This window comes from Zingiber officinale, chromosome 6A, assembly GCF_018446385.1.
Source record: "Zingiber officinale cultivar Zhangliang chromosome 6A, Zo_v1.1, whole genome shotgun sequence".
Taxonomy (NCBI): domain Eukaryota; kingdom Viridiplantae; phylum Streptophyta; class Magnoliopsida; order Zingiberales; family Zingiberaceae; genus Zingiber; species Zingiber officinale.
The window spans coordinates 106,760,118-106,774,553 of NC_055997.1; the positions used below are offsets into that span (position 1 = coordinate 106,760,118).

General features: G+C 39.7%; 1 protein-coding gene across 1 annotated transcript; it reads left to right on the top strand.

The window, feature by feature from the left end:
* The first annotated feature begins 3,181 nt into the window (after positions 1-3,181).
* On the top strand, positions 3,182-4,386 carry LOC121994282 (transcription factor MYB61-like). Its single transcript, XM_042548373.1, has 3 exons — positions 3,182-3,466; positions 3,553-3,682; positions 3,776-4,386. The coding sequence occupies exons 1-3, from the start codon at positions 3,268-3,270 to the stop codon at positions 4,194-4,196; spliced, it is 750 nt and encodes a 249-aa protein (XP_042404307.1). The 5' UTR covers positions 3,182-3,267; the 3' UTR covers positions 4,197-4,386.
* Positions 4,387-14,436: the final 10,050 nt, after the last annotated feature.

The following is a 14,436-nucleotide window of genomic DNA, read 5'->3' on the forward strand; positions in this document are numbered from 1 at the left end:
TGCAAAGGAGTTCAGTCGACCGATCAGGGTGTTCGGTCGACCGAACCATTGACAAGTCAACTTCCAGTTGACTTGTTCTGGTTCGGTTTCCTCGGGTGATTTTGGCCATCCGGAATAGGGCTCACCCGAACCCAGTTCCCGGCCCTCTCCTCGAGCAGTCTTCCATCCCGGCTTTACGTCCCTCGAACGCCGCATACGTTCTTCTCGCCCATCGGAGTACTCTTCCGCAGCTCTCTCGTCCTTCGGACGCACCAAGCCCGTCGGCTCCCTTCCCGTGCCGTCCTTCTCGCTAGCTGCGTGTTCCGCTCAACTTCCTGCGCTCCTAAGCTCCTGCACACTTAGACACAGGGATCAGTTAAACAGGACCTAACCTAAAGTTAGTTGATCACATCAAAACTACCACGGGGTCCAACATTTCTCTCTCACTCTATCAAGTTGCTCATAATTGGACATTAATTTCTATCCATTTGTGAAATTAATTTCACAACAGCCTACTCGATCACAATAAATTATCCATTTCCCTACTCCATCTCATCCAGCCAAGCAGTCGATAGCAAGTTGAGTTTCTGAAATTTCTAGTTTGTGAAGCTGGTTAATTGCATTAGCTTGCCTCTTCATTCAGTAATGAATCTGAAACAGATCACCACAAACACTGAGCTACAGACATTTGCTACTGCATAAGATCTACCTTTGGGGGGTTTTCCTGAAACTGTAAATCAAGCTCAACCACACTAGAGACAGAAAAAGACACTGAAACATGCATGCAGATCACACCAATTACCACACCCTCAAGTTAATTTTAATTGAAGGGACAGAGATTGTTGTTGGACTGACTAGTTGGTTGGTTGGTTGAGTTTGATGGATGCATAAAATAATAATAATAATAAGGATTTCAGACAAGTGGAGCTTCTCAGCTCTAATTAATCTTATCATTCTCTGTGAATGATCAGCTCTGGTATTGTTCTTGTTTCATGGAGTGTCGGCATGCTGACCAACTGAGCTAAATGAATCAAACAAAAAGTAAAAGATTGAAAGTAGATACTTGACTAAAAAAACAGAGAAAGTTGGATTGGCTTGTAAGAATTGTGATTATGACCGATGTTAATGCGATCTTAATTTCTTTCAAGGTTCTAAAAAAAGGGGAGATTGTTACTTGAGTACGTGCTATAGACGGTGCCGACAAGGATCTTGGATGAGATTTGTTGAAGTTTTGAGTCACAATTAGGTTTTGTTTTGTTGGTTAGCGTCAATGGATGGATGGATTGGGAAGGGAAAGTAAATCAGGGGAGTGAATTTAAAATTGGACATCAAATTTTATGTGAAAAATCCTTGCGGAGAGAAAGAAATTAGAAACGTAGTCACATACCATCAAATAAAGTCGGATATATGGATCTTTCTACGTTATTAAATTAATTTTTCCTATTATATTATTATCTATATTTATATAAATTTTATTATATTTTATCATTACTAATTAATTATTTTTTGAATTTTCTCTTACTCATTTGATATGTATATTTATCATAGTTTCACATTACCTAATTAGAATATTTATTGATTTTCCAAGTATATATACATACTATCTTAAACATGTTTCTTGAAATTTTTCTTTAATAGATGCAACATCAATCTTCTTTTTAATATTTTTATTTCTTATCTTGTTCATCTTCATATGTTTATACATGCATCTTAACATCTTTATCTCTACAACATTTATCTTTTACTGATGTGTTCAAGTCATAGCCAAAATATATGCTTTGTGTCACTAATCATTTCTACTATTAAAAATAATGAGTGTATCAAGTTATTTTTAACAATACCGTCTGAGTATAACAATCATCTGACTACTCATCCAAATGAGTTGGATTTTAATTAACAAATTTTATCAAACTAAAAAATTTAAATTTCTCTAGTTGCAAAATAGAGGATTGATTGATTCAAATTGGTAGAAACCTAGCTTAGATCACTACTAACAACATATCAAAGTTTGGTGAAGGTCAGAGGAAGATTCTCTAAGATTTTTTGTTCTTCACTTATAAAAACATTTCGCTTTCTCTTTCCTTTTTCCTTGTTCTCTCTTGTGTATCATTTTTCTTCTCTCTAGGCAAAGCTTTCGCCATCTTTACGAACCTTTTGCAAGCTGTAACAACTTCATCTCTAAGTCATCTCGATCCAATGATATCACACATTCATATGCTTGGTTCACGAGTAAAAATTAGAGTTTTTTTTTTTCAGGAGTAAAAATTCAATTTCCAAGCATATAAAATATTCAAGTCACACATTTAACAAATTAACGGATGAATTTTTTTAATAGATAATTAAACTAAGAATATTATACTATATATTGTGAACGTTTTTCGATTTATCCTGATAGTCGATAAAAAATTCTGTAGGATCGGACTAGTCATCCAATATTAGTCAACATGAGTTGGATACCTAGTCTTAACTAAAAAATATAAAGTTCTTTTTGGATAATCTAGATATTCAACTCTTTAAAGTGATTAATCTTAAAAGTGATTGATCCTGCTCCACATAAAATTTTTTATTGATCATCAAGATAAATCGAAAAATATTCACGAAGATCCATCCAAACGGTCAACGTTTTTAAAATTATCAACCTACTAGAATAAAAATTTTTCGGTGTGTGACAGCTGAGATTGGACCTTTAAATACCTGATTAATGTCTTAAAATGCCTACCGTGTGAAAGGCCTTTTGCTGGGATGGATGATAGCTCAATTTCTATAGGAACTTCTTCATCCGAAATAATATTTTGAAAATAAAAATATCAAATTCCTCTGGAGACAAATATTCTAGAAGTCAATTTATAAGCGTGCATAAGTTATATTCCGAATTTATTGCATAGGCGAATTAGTGGCCAAGTTTCTTCCAATCGATCTCCTGATCTCCATGTGTGTAACAACAAAAACAAAATAACTTAATTTCTTGACAAAAGCATCCAAACTATTCATCAACAACAGTACTACTGAAAAGTATGTCAAGAACACGTTGATCCAGATGCATGAACAAATGTCTGCTCCCCTCAATTTTTTTGAGACAAGACTGCAATCCAAGGAAGCTTCATGCTCATCAGTACTGCAAGTGAAGAAGGAAAATAAATAAATCAAAATATATATCAACTCTCAACCAACCAAATCCTTCCCTCCACTCCTAACTCAACTGTTGCTCGCTTCTTTTCAGAATTCTTTATTCATTCCCTGTGTCTTCCTACCACTTTGCGCACCTTAAATACTGATGAATTCATCCCAATGAAAGAGCATCAAAGGTCTGCTCAGCAAGCACTTGATTCTTGTTTCTACTATTCTTTGGAGGAAATGGGAAGACCTTCTTGTTGTTCCAAGGAGAAGCTGAAGAAGGGCTTGTGGTCTCCTGAAGAAGACGAGAAGCTTTACGCTCATGTCATCACACATGGAGTTGACTGCTGGAGCTCTGTGCCGAAATCAGCAGGCATTGCTTTATATGTTTCTTCGTTTAGCTGCAAATATTTTTCGACATGCAGACCAGTTCAATCCTTTCTTTCATGATCACTACAGGACTTCGCCGCTGCGGTAAAAGTTGTCGGCTCCGGTGGATCAACTACCTCAGGCCCGGCCTAAAAAAAGGCAAGCTTTCGCGGCAAGAAGAGGACCTGATTGTGAGCCTACACCAAGTTCTCGGAAACAGGTACCGCCATCGAAAATGCTGAAAGATCGGGCTAGCTAGCCTTTTCTCGATTGAGCTTGACATGGAGCTAGCTCCAATTAATTGCCGGTGTAGGTGGTCACTGATTGCATCCCATTTGCCGGGACGAACGGACAACGAGATCAAAAACATGTGGAACTCAAGCCTCAAGAAGAAACTCTGCCAGCAGGGGATCGACCCGAGCACCCACATGCCGCTGAGTGAGGTAAAGGCGCCAGCTGGGTTGTCGATGGAGGAGAAGCCAGGCTTTGACCCTTCTTCGCTGCTCATTCAAGATGGTTTCTTGGATGGTTCAGAAAACAGCAGCGACTGGAATGTGATTGGGGATGCAGCCTGGACTTGGGCGATCGACAGTGAGTGCGTTGGTGCATGGCATGAGAAGAAAGACTTTGAGAGTTCAGAACAGTACGGCAATGGCTGTCCGAGATTGATGAGGTCACTGTCGTATGATCTTGCTGAAGCCGGATTCAGTGAATTTGATGTTGGTTTCTTCTAGAGTTTGTTGGGGTGCACTGTTCTTTGTTCACAATTTGGAGATTTGAATCATTACTGAGACATAACAGATCATGTACGTAGTTTATTTTCTTGTGTGAAAAAGGATTTTTGGATTGTTTGTTTTGGGAGAAGATTCATTTTTTACTATTGAACCTCTCCGAGAGCATAGAAGATGGTAAGCTGGGACGTAGCTACAGGGTTGACTAAACTGTGACTCTACATGGTCCTGCAATACAAAAGATATTAGTATTGAGTCGGGAAGGGGTTCCCAATGTTAACCTTCTGATGTTTAAGTCAGTTTCCGGCACAGTGGAGAATAATAAGAATGATGTAACAAACACATGTCGAATAACAAAGTTGTGCATACCTAGATAAGAGTCCTCCTTTTATAGTGCCACTATAGTGTTTACGCACGCATTTCAAAGCGTATGAACATTTTCCAAAGCATCCTAGGAAAAGACAAGTAAAAAAGTGTCCCTAACACCTTTCCTTAAGCGAGCACACAAATTCCTAATGTAATAGCCTGGAAGCTTCTAAAGAACAATATGACTGTTGGACATGCTTCATTGTTAGTAGCACAAGCCTCCAAAAGGATATGATGAGATACACTGGTTGGTCCCACTGTAGGTTGACCAAGCACCGGCCGGAGGCTGCTCAGCCAGGACGCCCCCACTCAGTCATACTAAATAGAGCTATCTTCCTTTATTCAGCCTTTTTGTTATCGGAGGACTGCCTTTCATCCGACCAGCCATGGCGTCCGACCCAAACAAGTGTCGGGGGATTTACCTCTTGTCTATGGCCACCGTCACAGGCTCCCCGTGACCGGCAGTTTGAACAGCGATGTTCGACCGACCTAGTATCCTGTTCGGCCCACTACGCCTGGCCTGGGGACCTGTGCTTCGATTGTTTTTTTTTTACTTTTACCTATAGGTACCCCAAGGTAGTTTTGATATAATCAAACAAGTTAAATTAGGTCATGTTGTATTTAACTTTGTGTCTAAGTGTGCAGGAGCTTAGGAGCACGGGAAGTCAAGCAAAAGACGTAGCTAGCGAGAAGGACGGTATAGGAGAAAGCCGACGGGCTCGGAGCGTTTGAGGGACGAGGTGCTGTGGAAGAGTACGTGGGCGGACGAGAAGGAGGTGCGCGGCGTTTTCGAGGGACCAGAAGCCGGAGCGGAAGGTTGCTCAAGAAGGCCGGAAGTTGGATTTGGGTGAGCCCTATTTCGGATGGCCGAAATCACCCAAGCGAGCGGAGCAGGAGCGGAAGACCCGGACCGAGGTGAGCAGCACTGGAGCAGAGGACCCGGATCAGAAATAGTCAACCCTATTGACTTTTAGGGTCCGAGGCCCAGGACCTCATTTTTATCCACTTCACCGTGGATGTTGACCATTGCATCAGGGATAGAATTCTATCCCACTCTAGGTGCCTGGAATGCTTCCAGGCGCCCTGATCAAGACTATAAATATATCCTTTGTCCAGAAGCTAGATAACAACAAGCAATTACTGAAACAACACTTGTGCACTTTCCTTTCTAGTTTAGCTTCTCATTTTCTGTGCTTACACTGCTGTAAAGAGGCTTCTCCGTCTGAAGGATAATTTAGTGCTACTCTATTCCTTGGATTAATAACTTCCCCGGTTATAACCAAGTAAATCCTCTGAGCCTATGCTTTTTTAGTTTATTTAATTATTTTATGCAAGTGTTCTTTAAAGTCCGAGAAGAGTTTGTTTTGTTTTTGTGCAAGGCTATTCAACCCCCTTCTAGCTAGCCAACGGTCATAACAAGTGGTTTCAGAGCTATGACACTTTAGGAGGACTAACCACCGATCGAAGCACCGAATCAAGGCCGTACCGAGCATATACCCACTGAAGTTCGAGGGAGAGTTCGCTAGATGGAAAAAGAGAATGTAGGTATTCTTTAAAACTAACTTTGAATTACTTTTAATAATGAAGTTCAGTTTTGTAGCACCCGAGGGTAAGGAAGAATACCAGTGGACGAAGAAGGAGTAGGTCGACTACGTGGCAAACGACAAAGCAGAGTTTCATCTACTAAGTGCCCTTCTACCACAAGAAGTCAACCCGATTGACACCTACAACTCAGCAAAGGAGCTTTGGGAGAAGTTCCTTGAGTTACACGAAGGGACGTCCGACGCCAAGCTCGCGAGACGAGACTTACTTCGCAACCAGCTCACCAACCTACAATTTGAAGAAGACGAAACGATTGCACACCTTCACTCGAGGATTAAGGAACTCATTATCGGACTTTCAGATCTCGGAGAAAAGATAAGCAACTGAGATTCGCTAAGGTACGCTCTTAATGCATTCCCTAGAAATACAAAATGGGCATCACTAGTAGATGCCTTCTATATATCTAAGGACTTAGAATCTATTATCTTAGAAGAATTATTTTCAACTTTTGAAGTGCATGAATCGAGATGTGCAGGTATAAGGAGCCGAAGCACAACATAGCCTTCAAGGCAACGAGAGACGAACATGAGTCAGAATCCTCTCTCGACGACGATGAAATGCTAATGATGGTAAGGTGTTTAAAAAAGTTATTTAAATTAAGAAAAATTAACCATCCGCAGGGTAGAAAGAAAAGGACAATCAGATGCTACCACTACAACGAAAAATGACACGTTAAGGACAACTGCCCTAAGTTAAGGAACAATGATAAGGACAAAAGAAAGAAGCATGTCCAAATGAACAAGTACAAGACTTTAAAAGCGACGTGGGACAAAACGTCGTCCGAATCGGAAGTTGAGGCTTTCTCTGGACTTGCATTAATAGCAAGTCATCAAGAAGATGAACACAAAGCAAGCTCGTCCGAAATGAGCATCGATGAAGGGGGAGCTACATCGGAAGAAAGCAGCAGTTCAGGGGGAGCTACAGATAACGAGATCGACAAGGTAAGTCAGGAACAATCTCTATCTCCCGATAAATTATTTAAATTTATGAAATTATTAACCAAAGATTGTTGCAAATTTGAAAAAGAAATTAAGAAATTAAAGTTAATTCCAGCAAAACTTATCCATTAGAATATCTTGACAGAATAAAGCTAGAAAATGATAATTTGCAACTAGAAATAAATAACTTGAGAAATAATACATGCGCATATAGTACAAGTGTTGGAAAATATAACCTGAACTGGTATTTTAAATATCATAAAGGATAAATTAGAAACATTTCAAAAAATATGTTCTTAAGAAATTCCTAATTAACCTAGTTGGAAGGAACCTTTACTGGGTTCCAAAGTTTTGTCTTAATTAAAAGTTTAATTGGACTTAGGGCTTTCAGATAATACATTAGACATTTAATTTCCTTATAAGACTTTGTCTAGAAAGTGGTTGTTACTCTAATAATCAAGAACCTCTAGTGTCTCGCCACAGCCTGGAAGCCAAATATTGAAATAAAATATTTAATTGACTAACTGATAGAGCATTAAATTGAAATTAGATAATGATTTAAATAGTTACTCAATTTTTTTTTACTTGAAAAATTCTCAAATTTTTCTTGCAAATTTGTTTAACTTAGAAAAATTTCTCATTTTTTTTAATCTATTTAACTTAAAGTTTTAAAGTTATTTTATAAACTTTGCTTTACCAAAATTTATTTTATACGTTGCACAATTTTTTTTTCGCTTGAATTTTTTTTACTTAGAACTTTTTTACATCACTTAAAGTTTTTAAAATTATTGCAAATTTTTTTATATATATATCAAAATAATTTTCAAAATTTTTAAAACTTGATAAGTTTTTTCAAATTTATTTGAAAATTAGAATTACCCTTAGATTTTTCTTAGTACCCCCTTTTTTATGTGATCAACGGGGGAGAAGAAAAAGATTAAGTCTAGGGGGAGATAGATTGGTAGATTAAAATTATTTTTTTTCACTTTAATTGCCTTTATGTTTATGTTAGTTTACCCTAACTTAATTTGGGTTGCTCACATAAAAAAGGGAGAGATTGTTGGTACTCCAAGGTAGTTTTGATGTGATCAAACAAGTTAAGTTAGATCCTGTTGTGTTTAACCTTGTGTCTAAGTGTGCAGGAGCTTAGGAGCATAGGAAGTTGAGAAACATCTCTATCAGGAGCTTAGACTATACCTAAGTAGGTGTAGTCTAGAGTCTCATAATTTGATGTCAAAGTCAAGGTATAATGATCATGAAAATATACATAGTGGTCAGGATGTCTATCAAGATGAGAGAGGGGGGGGGGGTGGTCCGGAGCCCAAGGAACAGAACATCTCTATCAGCTCAGCGTGACTGGTCCATGCATCGTGTCGAAGGTCCGAGATATCCTGTCTCACGTCTCGTGTCATGTTGGAGACCTCCTGCCAAAGACTCATCATGGATAGCTCGAGTCCGATAACTCGATCGCCTAGAGTGCGATGAGAGGGACGAGGCGCTTGGCCTGGAGGAGGAGGTGGTACTGGGGCTGGAGCATCCTCGCCGAACAGCACAACCATGAACTCATCCTGCTCTGCCTCCTCCTGAGCATCTGGGTCTGGCTGGTGCTGTGCCCCCCTCCGCCAAGACATGACACCATCATCATCTATGTGGACACTCGCTAACGAGAAGCTCCTAGGTCCTATGACGTCGAACTCAGTCATGGCCCAAACATTACCTCAGGTGACGTCAATATGTAGGTGGGCGAAATATACCGTCAAAATGTGACAATATGACATATGGACTCGAACGCTGGTGATGTATCCAGCTACGTAGATAATGGTCTGAAATATATGTAGACTAATATCTATATCTAATCTATGACAAAGTGCGTACAGGAGAAAGGAATGAAATGGGCGCATCATCGCTATGTCACGAGTGGATAGTGGTAAGATGCAGAAAACTAAAACCCTATAGAGTGCATAATCATGAACTCGAAGGCCAACTGACCTAAACATAGTCACGGTGGTACACACTCTCCTCCGAAAAAATACGAGTAAATCGTATCAGAGTGATGTGTGAGTAGGGATCACCAAATGGTAGATCCCTAGGGGGTAACACTGAAAACGACATGTAGATGGTCGTAACTCTAAGAAGTCTTGAATAATGGTAGGAGATAGTGTAATATCCGTACCAGCTACCCTAGTAACATAAGTAAGATCATCTACCCTAACCAAGTTATTATAAAACTCAGCACATAAATCTATGTTTACTGAACTGGTACAGTAAACAAGGTTCCGTAAGTTATAGTGGCTAATAACCTCTATAACTGGAACACATGAACGTAAGAAAAACTCTCTATCTAGGCACTTAGTCCTAATAGGCATATAAATGATTGACTCAAACTTAATCATAAGTTCGTCAGTAGGGAACATAAGGTCTCAAGGGCCCAGCACTAGATCTAGAATGTTTTCTACATTAATAAAAAAAACTATAATTAAGCAAGTAAGCAGTGAAATATTTAAAACAAACTTAGGAGGAAAAAGAAATTTACCGAGGCATTGTGATTAAAGTTTTAGAGATGACGAACTCGGTTGATTCACAAGAGCGTAATAACCACAGAATGGAATAAAATTTTAATTTAGATCACTCTCATGGTAAAGCTCAGAAAGAGCCTTGACAAGAGTGAAGGGGGAGGTGGTGCAAAGGGAGAGGGTGCCCTGCCCCCCTATATATAGGGGGCTCCGGGCGCCCGGACCGTTCCCAGGCGCCCAGGATAGCTGGGGTGGGGCGCCGGAGTCCCTTCCAGGCGCCACGGAAGGGAATACAAGGGATGCCCACCCCTGGTTTTTGACTTCGTTTTTTAAAGAATTTTTAACGTAATTTTAATTTTAATTTAATTTTAATTTTAAGTTTTAATTTTAATTTAACTTAATTTAATTTAATTTAATTTAAATTTTAAGTTTTAATTTAATTTTAATTTTAATTTTAAGTTTTAATTTAAATTTTAAGTTTTAAAGAATTTTTTAAAAAAATTTTAAAGTTTTTTTTTAAATTTTTATTTATTTATTTTAATTTTAATATTAATATTAATTTAATTTAATTTTAATCCTTAGTCATCTCACCCGATCTATATTTTCAATCAGGAAATCCTATAATTTTGTGAGATGAATTTGGTTCAATTTTAGGGTTTTGTTTAACTTTGTGTTAGATTCAGGTTTAGCTTTGGGTCCAACAAATAGGCATTCTCTGGATAAACTTCTGGGCTATGGTGAGTCATTTGGACATCATTAGAGTAACCATACATTCGAGGTTTTCCAAATAGTCCTATCCATTGGACTTAATACAAAACCTTGGTCTAATTGGTTAGGATCCATAAAGGGTAGCTTCAGTCAGTTCCACTTAGCCAAATGCACCAGGTCGAAGCAATATCTTCCTAGACATGCATAGACTAAGTTTCCTTGACGTATTATCATCCAAGACTTCACCAGTACCATAGGTCAAGTTAAACTTGAACCCTTTCTAATTAGTCCTAAGTACCCTGCCGAGTAGATTAGTTTGGATTAACCCGTCGGGTAGGTTAGTTTTAGAGGTACCAGCTATTCTGGAGCCTCCCCTGAATTATTGGCTTTTAATTTTTGGTTCTCGGTTTATGTCTATTCTTTTTATAGTTATAATTTATTTGATGATATTCTAAGTCTTAGTGGGGTTTAAAGTATTTAGATTTTGAATTTGTTGGCCTAGGTTTGTATTTTATTTTTTGATTTGATTTATTTGATTTTATATAATGTATTTTTTCTTTGGGTGTGTAGTATTGATTAAGTCCTACTTGCGTGGTTAAACACGCTTTAAGAACCCAAGCTTTACGTGATTGTTTGTGTTGGGTAATTAACGATTTAAATGTTTTATTCGAACTTGACTTGTAGCCAAGTCCGGTTTTGTTGTAAGTTGCTTTTTGATTATTTAAAATTAAATCTAAATTTTTAGATCTTGTTGTAAATTTTTTTAACATTTCTTTTAATTTATTAATTTCTATTTTTAGTGATAAATTCTCCTCCTCAAGTGTTAGATCTTGAGTTGGATTTTTTTTTGTAAATTGTTCCTTGAGATTTTGGTTCTCCTAAAGGAGTAATTTGTTTTCATATTCTAATTTAACTAATTTCCTATCTAAACAAGAAGTAATTTTAAAAAAATTATTTAAAATAAAATATACCTCGTTGGGACCTTCGGAAACGAGTATGGACTCGTGGCTCGATTCGGGTTCGGACTCATCTTCCGATTCTTCGTCTGATTCTTCTTCGAGGGCCATCAGCGCGAGGTGACTCTGGTGCTTTTGATCTTCGGCCTTTGATTCGTCCGAGAAAGAGTCGTCCCACGTCACTTTGAGGGCCTTCTTTTTGGTCGTCTTCGGTTTGTCGTTCTTTAATCTCGGGCACTCGTTCTTGTAGTGACTTTTCTTGTTGCACCCGAAGCATGTCACATTCCTTGGTTCGGTTGGAGAGTTGATCTTCTGCAGGTCCTTCTTGCTGAAGCTCTTCTTCTTCCTGGTGAACATTTTCCTTACCAGGTGCTCCTCATCTTCAGAATTGTGGTCAGAATCTTCATCGGTTTCAAACTTGTTCTTCGTTCTTTCCTTGGAGGAACCTGCAAATAGGGCAATACCTTTCTCGATCCCGACGTTAGTTTGCTCATGCAGTTCTAATTCATAGAAAAGTTCATCTAATTTTAGTTTAGATAAATTCTTAGAGATTTTGTAGGCATCCACGATAGATGCCCACAAAGTGTTACGCGGAAAAGCGTTTAACGTGTACCTTATTAGATCTCTGTTTTCCATCTGGTGGCCTATCGCGTGGAGTCCGTTGAGGATATCCTTGATCATCATGTGCAACTGACTCACCATTTCTCCTTCCTGTATTTTTACATTAAATATTTTATTTAATAACAAATCTCGTTTTGTTACCTTGGCGTCGCTGGTTCCTTCGTGCAGCTCAATCAACTTGTCCCATAGTTCTTTCGCGTTCTGGTGCGGTCCTACCTGGTTCAGCTCTTCCCTAGTTAGTCTGCATTATAGCGTGTTGATTGCCTTGTTCTCTGTCGATGCTTTCTTCTTCATGTCCGGAGTCCACTGTTCTGGATCAAGTGGATTTCCGGAGTTGTTGACCGGTGTTTTGTAGGCTTTTGTGACGCTGAGCCATTGGTCGAAGTCTGTCTTTAGGTACACTTCCATCCTTTTCTTCCAGTATGAAAAATCATCCCCGTTGAATAGGGGAGGACGGGCCCTGCTAAAGCCTTCAATTTGAGACATGATGACCTTGCACACAATAAAGCAACGACAGACAAAGTCCCAAGACTTGGTCTTGGATTAGTAGTGCGGGAAGAATTAAGAATAATAAAAAGAACTAAATTGGTGTTGCACCAATTTAGATTTAATTGCAACGAAATTTTTTTTCAAAAAGGTAATGATACCAGTTTGGAATTATGAGAAAAAATTGAAAGCTGAAAACGAATCAAAGGAAAGTTTCACCCCCTTGTCTGATTGGTGGTTGCACCAAATCAGAGCGGTACTGACTCTGATACCACTTGTTGGATCGTAGAGTTCGATAGAGGGGGGGTGAATATCGATTAAAAAACTTTAGAAAAGAGTTAAGCAGTAGAAAAAGAATAAGGATGAAAAGGGCAAGGCTAACACAAGTTCTTTTTACTTGGTTCGGAGCCTGTGTCGACTCCTACTCCAAGACCCGCACGCAAGGGTGCTTTCAATGGGCAATTCACTAGCAATTCGAAAAAATTGATTACAAATTGATTACAGGAATGCTAATGAAAATAACAACAATACCGACAAAATAAAGAAAAGAAGAGTGCATGGTCCGAGTAGCTTCGCAGCGTCACAAGAGCACAAGAAAGCAGATTGTGAGTTCTCTGAGTTGATGTTGGAGCTTCAGCCTTGACCCTCCTTATAAAGGAGGTTCGGGGCGCCTGGAACCTTCAGGGCTCCCTGGGTGTGACGTAGCCGAACAAAACCATGAAGCTCCACGTGTCGACGCCGCGAAGTGGATAATTTTTGTCTCCGGGCGCCCGGGTACCTCCCGGGCGCCCGGACCCTGTTTTCCAGCGGTTTCCTATCTGCAAGAAAACGTTAGTCCGAGGCAAATATATATTCTGCAAAATAGAGTGTTAGCACAGTTGATCATTAAATAAAATATTAATTAGATTCCTTCTCCTCGAGACCAAAATCTAGTCAAGATCTCGACTTAGAGTTCCGAAATGGTTCTAAGTCGGATCAACGCCTAAGTTCCCTTCTCGGGAACACGTCCTCACAATCACTCCCCTCCAGTGACTTACCTGCCAGACGTTCGGTTAACCCTTCGACCTGTCTGGACTTCACGCTAGCTATCCGGTTATTCCGTCGACCTAGCTGGACTTCGTGCCAAACGTTCGGTCAGCCCATTGACCCGTTTGGACTTTGTGCCAGCTATCCGGTCGGCCCGTTGACCTAGCTAGGCTTCGTGCTAGACATCAGGTCAGCCCGTCGACCTGTCTGGACTTCTCCTGCACACTCGGTTAGAGTGTTAGAAAATAACAAAACTAACTTAACGTATTTTGTCATTCATCAAAACTCGAGTTAGACCGTTAGTGCTAACCGCACCAACACTTTCCAAGCTGAGCACCTTCCTTTTTCAAGCCTGAGTGGGCGCTGTTTATTTTGATAAAATTCCCACCTCAAATAAGCATAGGAAAGAGTAATATTTCTTCGTCTGTCTTCCCAACCTGCCCGTCTTTCCGATCGACTGGCAGATAGAACTGTCAAAGCCTCCTCCTCTCGGGAGATACTGAGGTGAGCTGGCTTACCTTAAAGCAGCCACGAGTCTAGCCGGTCAAAAGTATCACATACACAAGCTGCTTTTGGAGGGAGTCTTGTATGTGTTTGGGCTAAGCTCTATCCGAACACGACTGCCCACCCCTCTAGGTACGTCATTTTTCTTCCTGTTATCTTTGAATCTAATTGATTTTTTTTTCTTTTTTGTAGCTCAAATCATGAACATGGCATTGTTGAGTGGCAAGTGTAAGCTTGCCGATGTGGAGATCAACACCAAAGGAGTGGCCGAGCTGGAGAGTCACAGTTTATTGCCGGTCGAGCATTCTAAAGAGCCGACCGGCAAAGCAGGGGGAAGTCGGGTGCTGGCCAGCGACATAGAAGCAAACATTGCGAGCTGCTGTCCAAGTGCCCCTCTATGGTACTGACCATGGTTCTGTCAGAATCGACCACCTCTGGCAAGCTATTGATCCAGCGTCGCAAGAGGCTCCGAGTGGAGTCTTCCTCCCGCTTAGCAACTTTCACTCAATAGGTCCCTATTCTC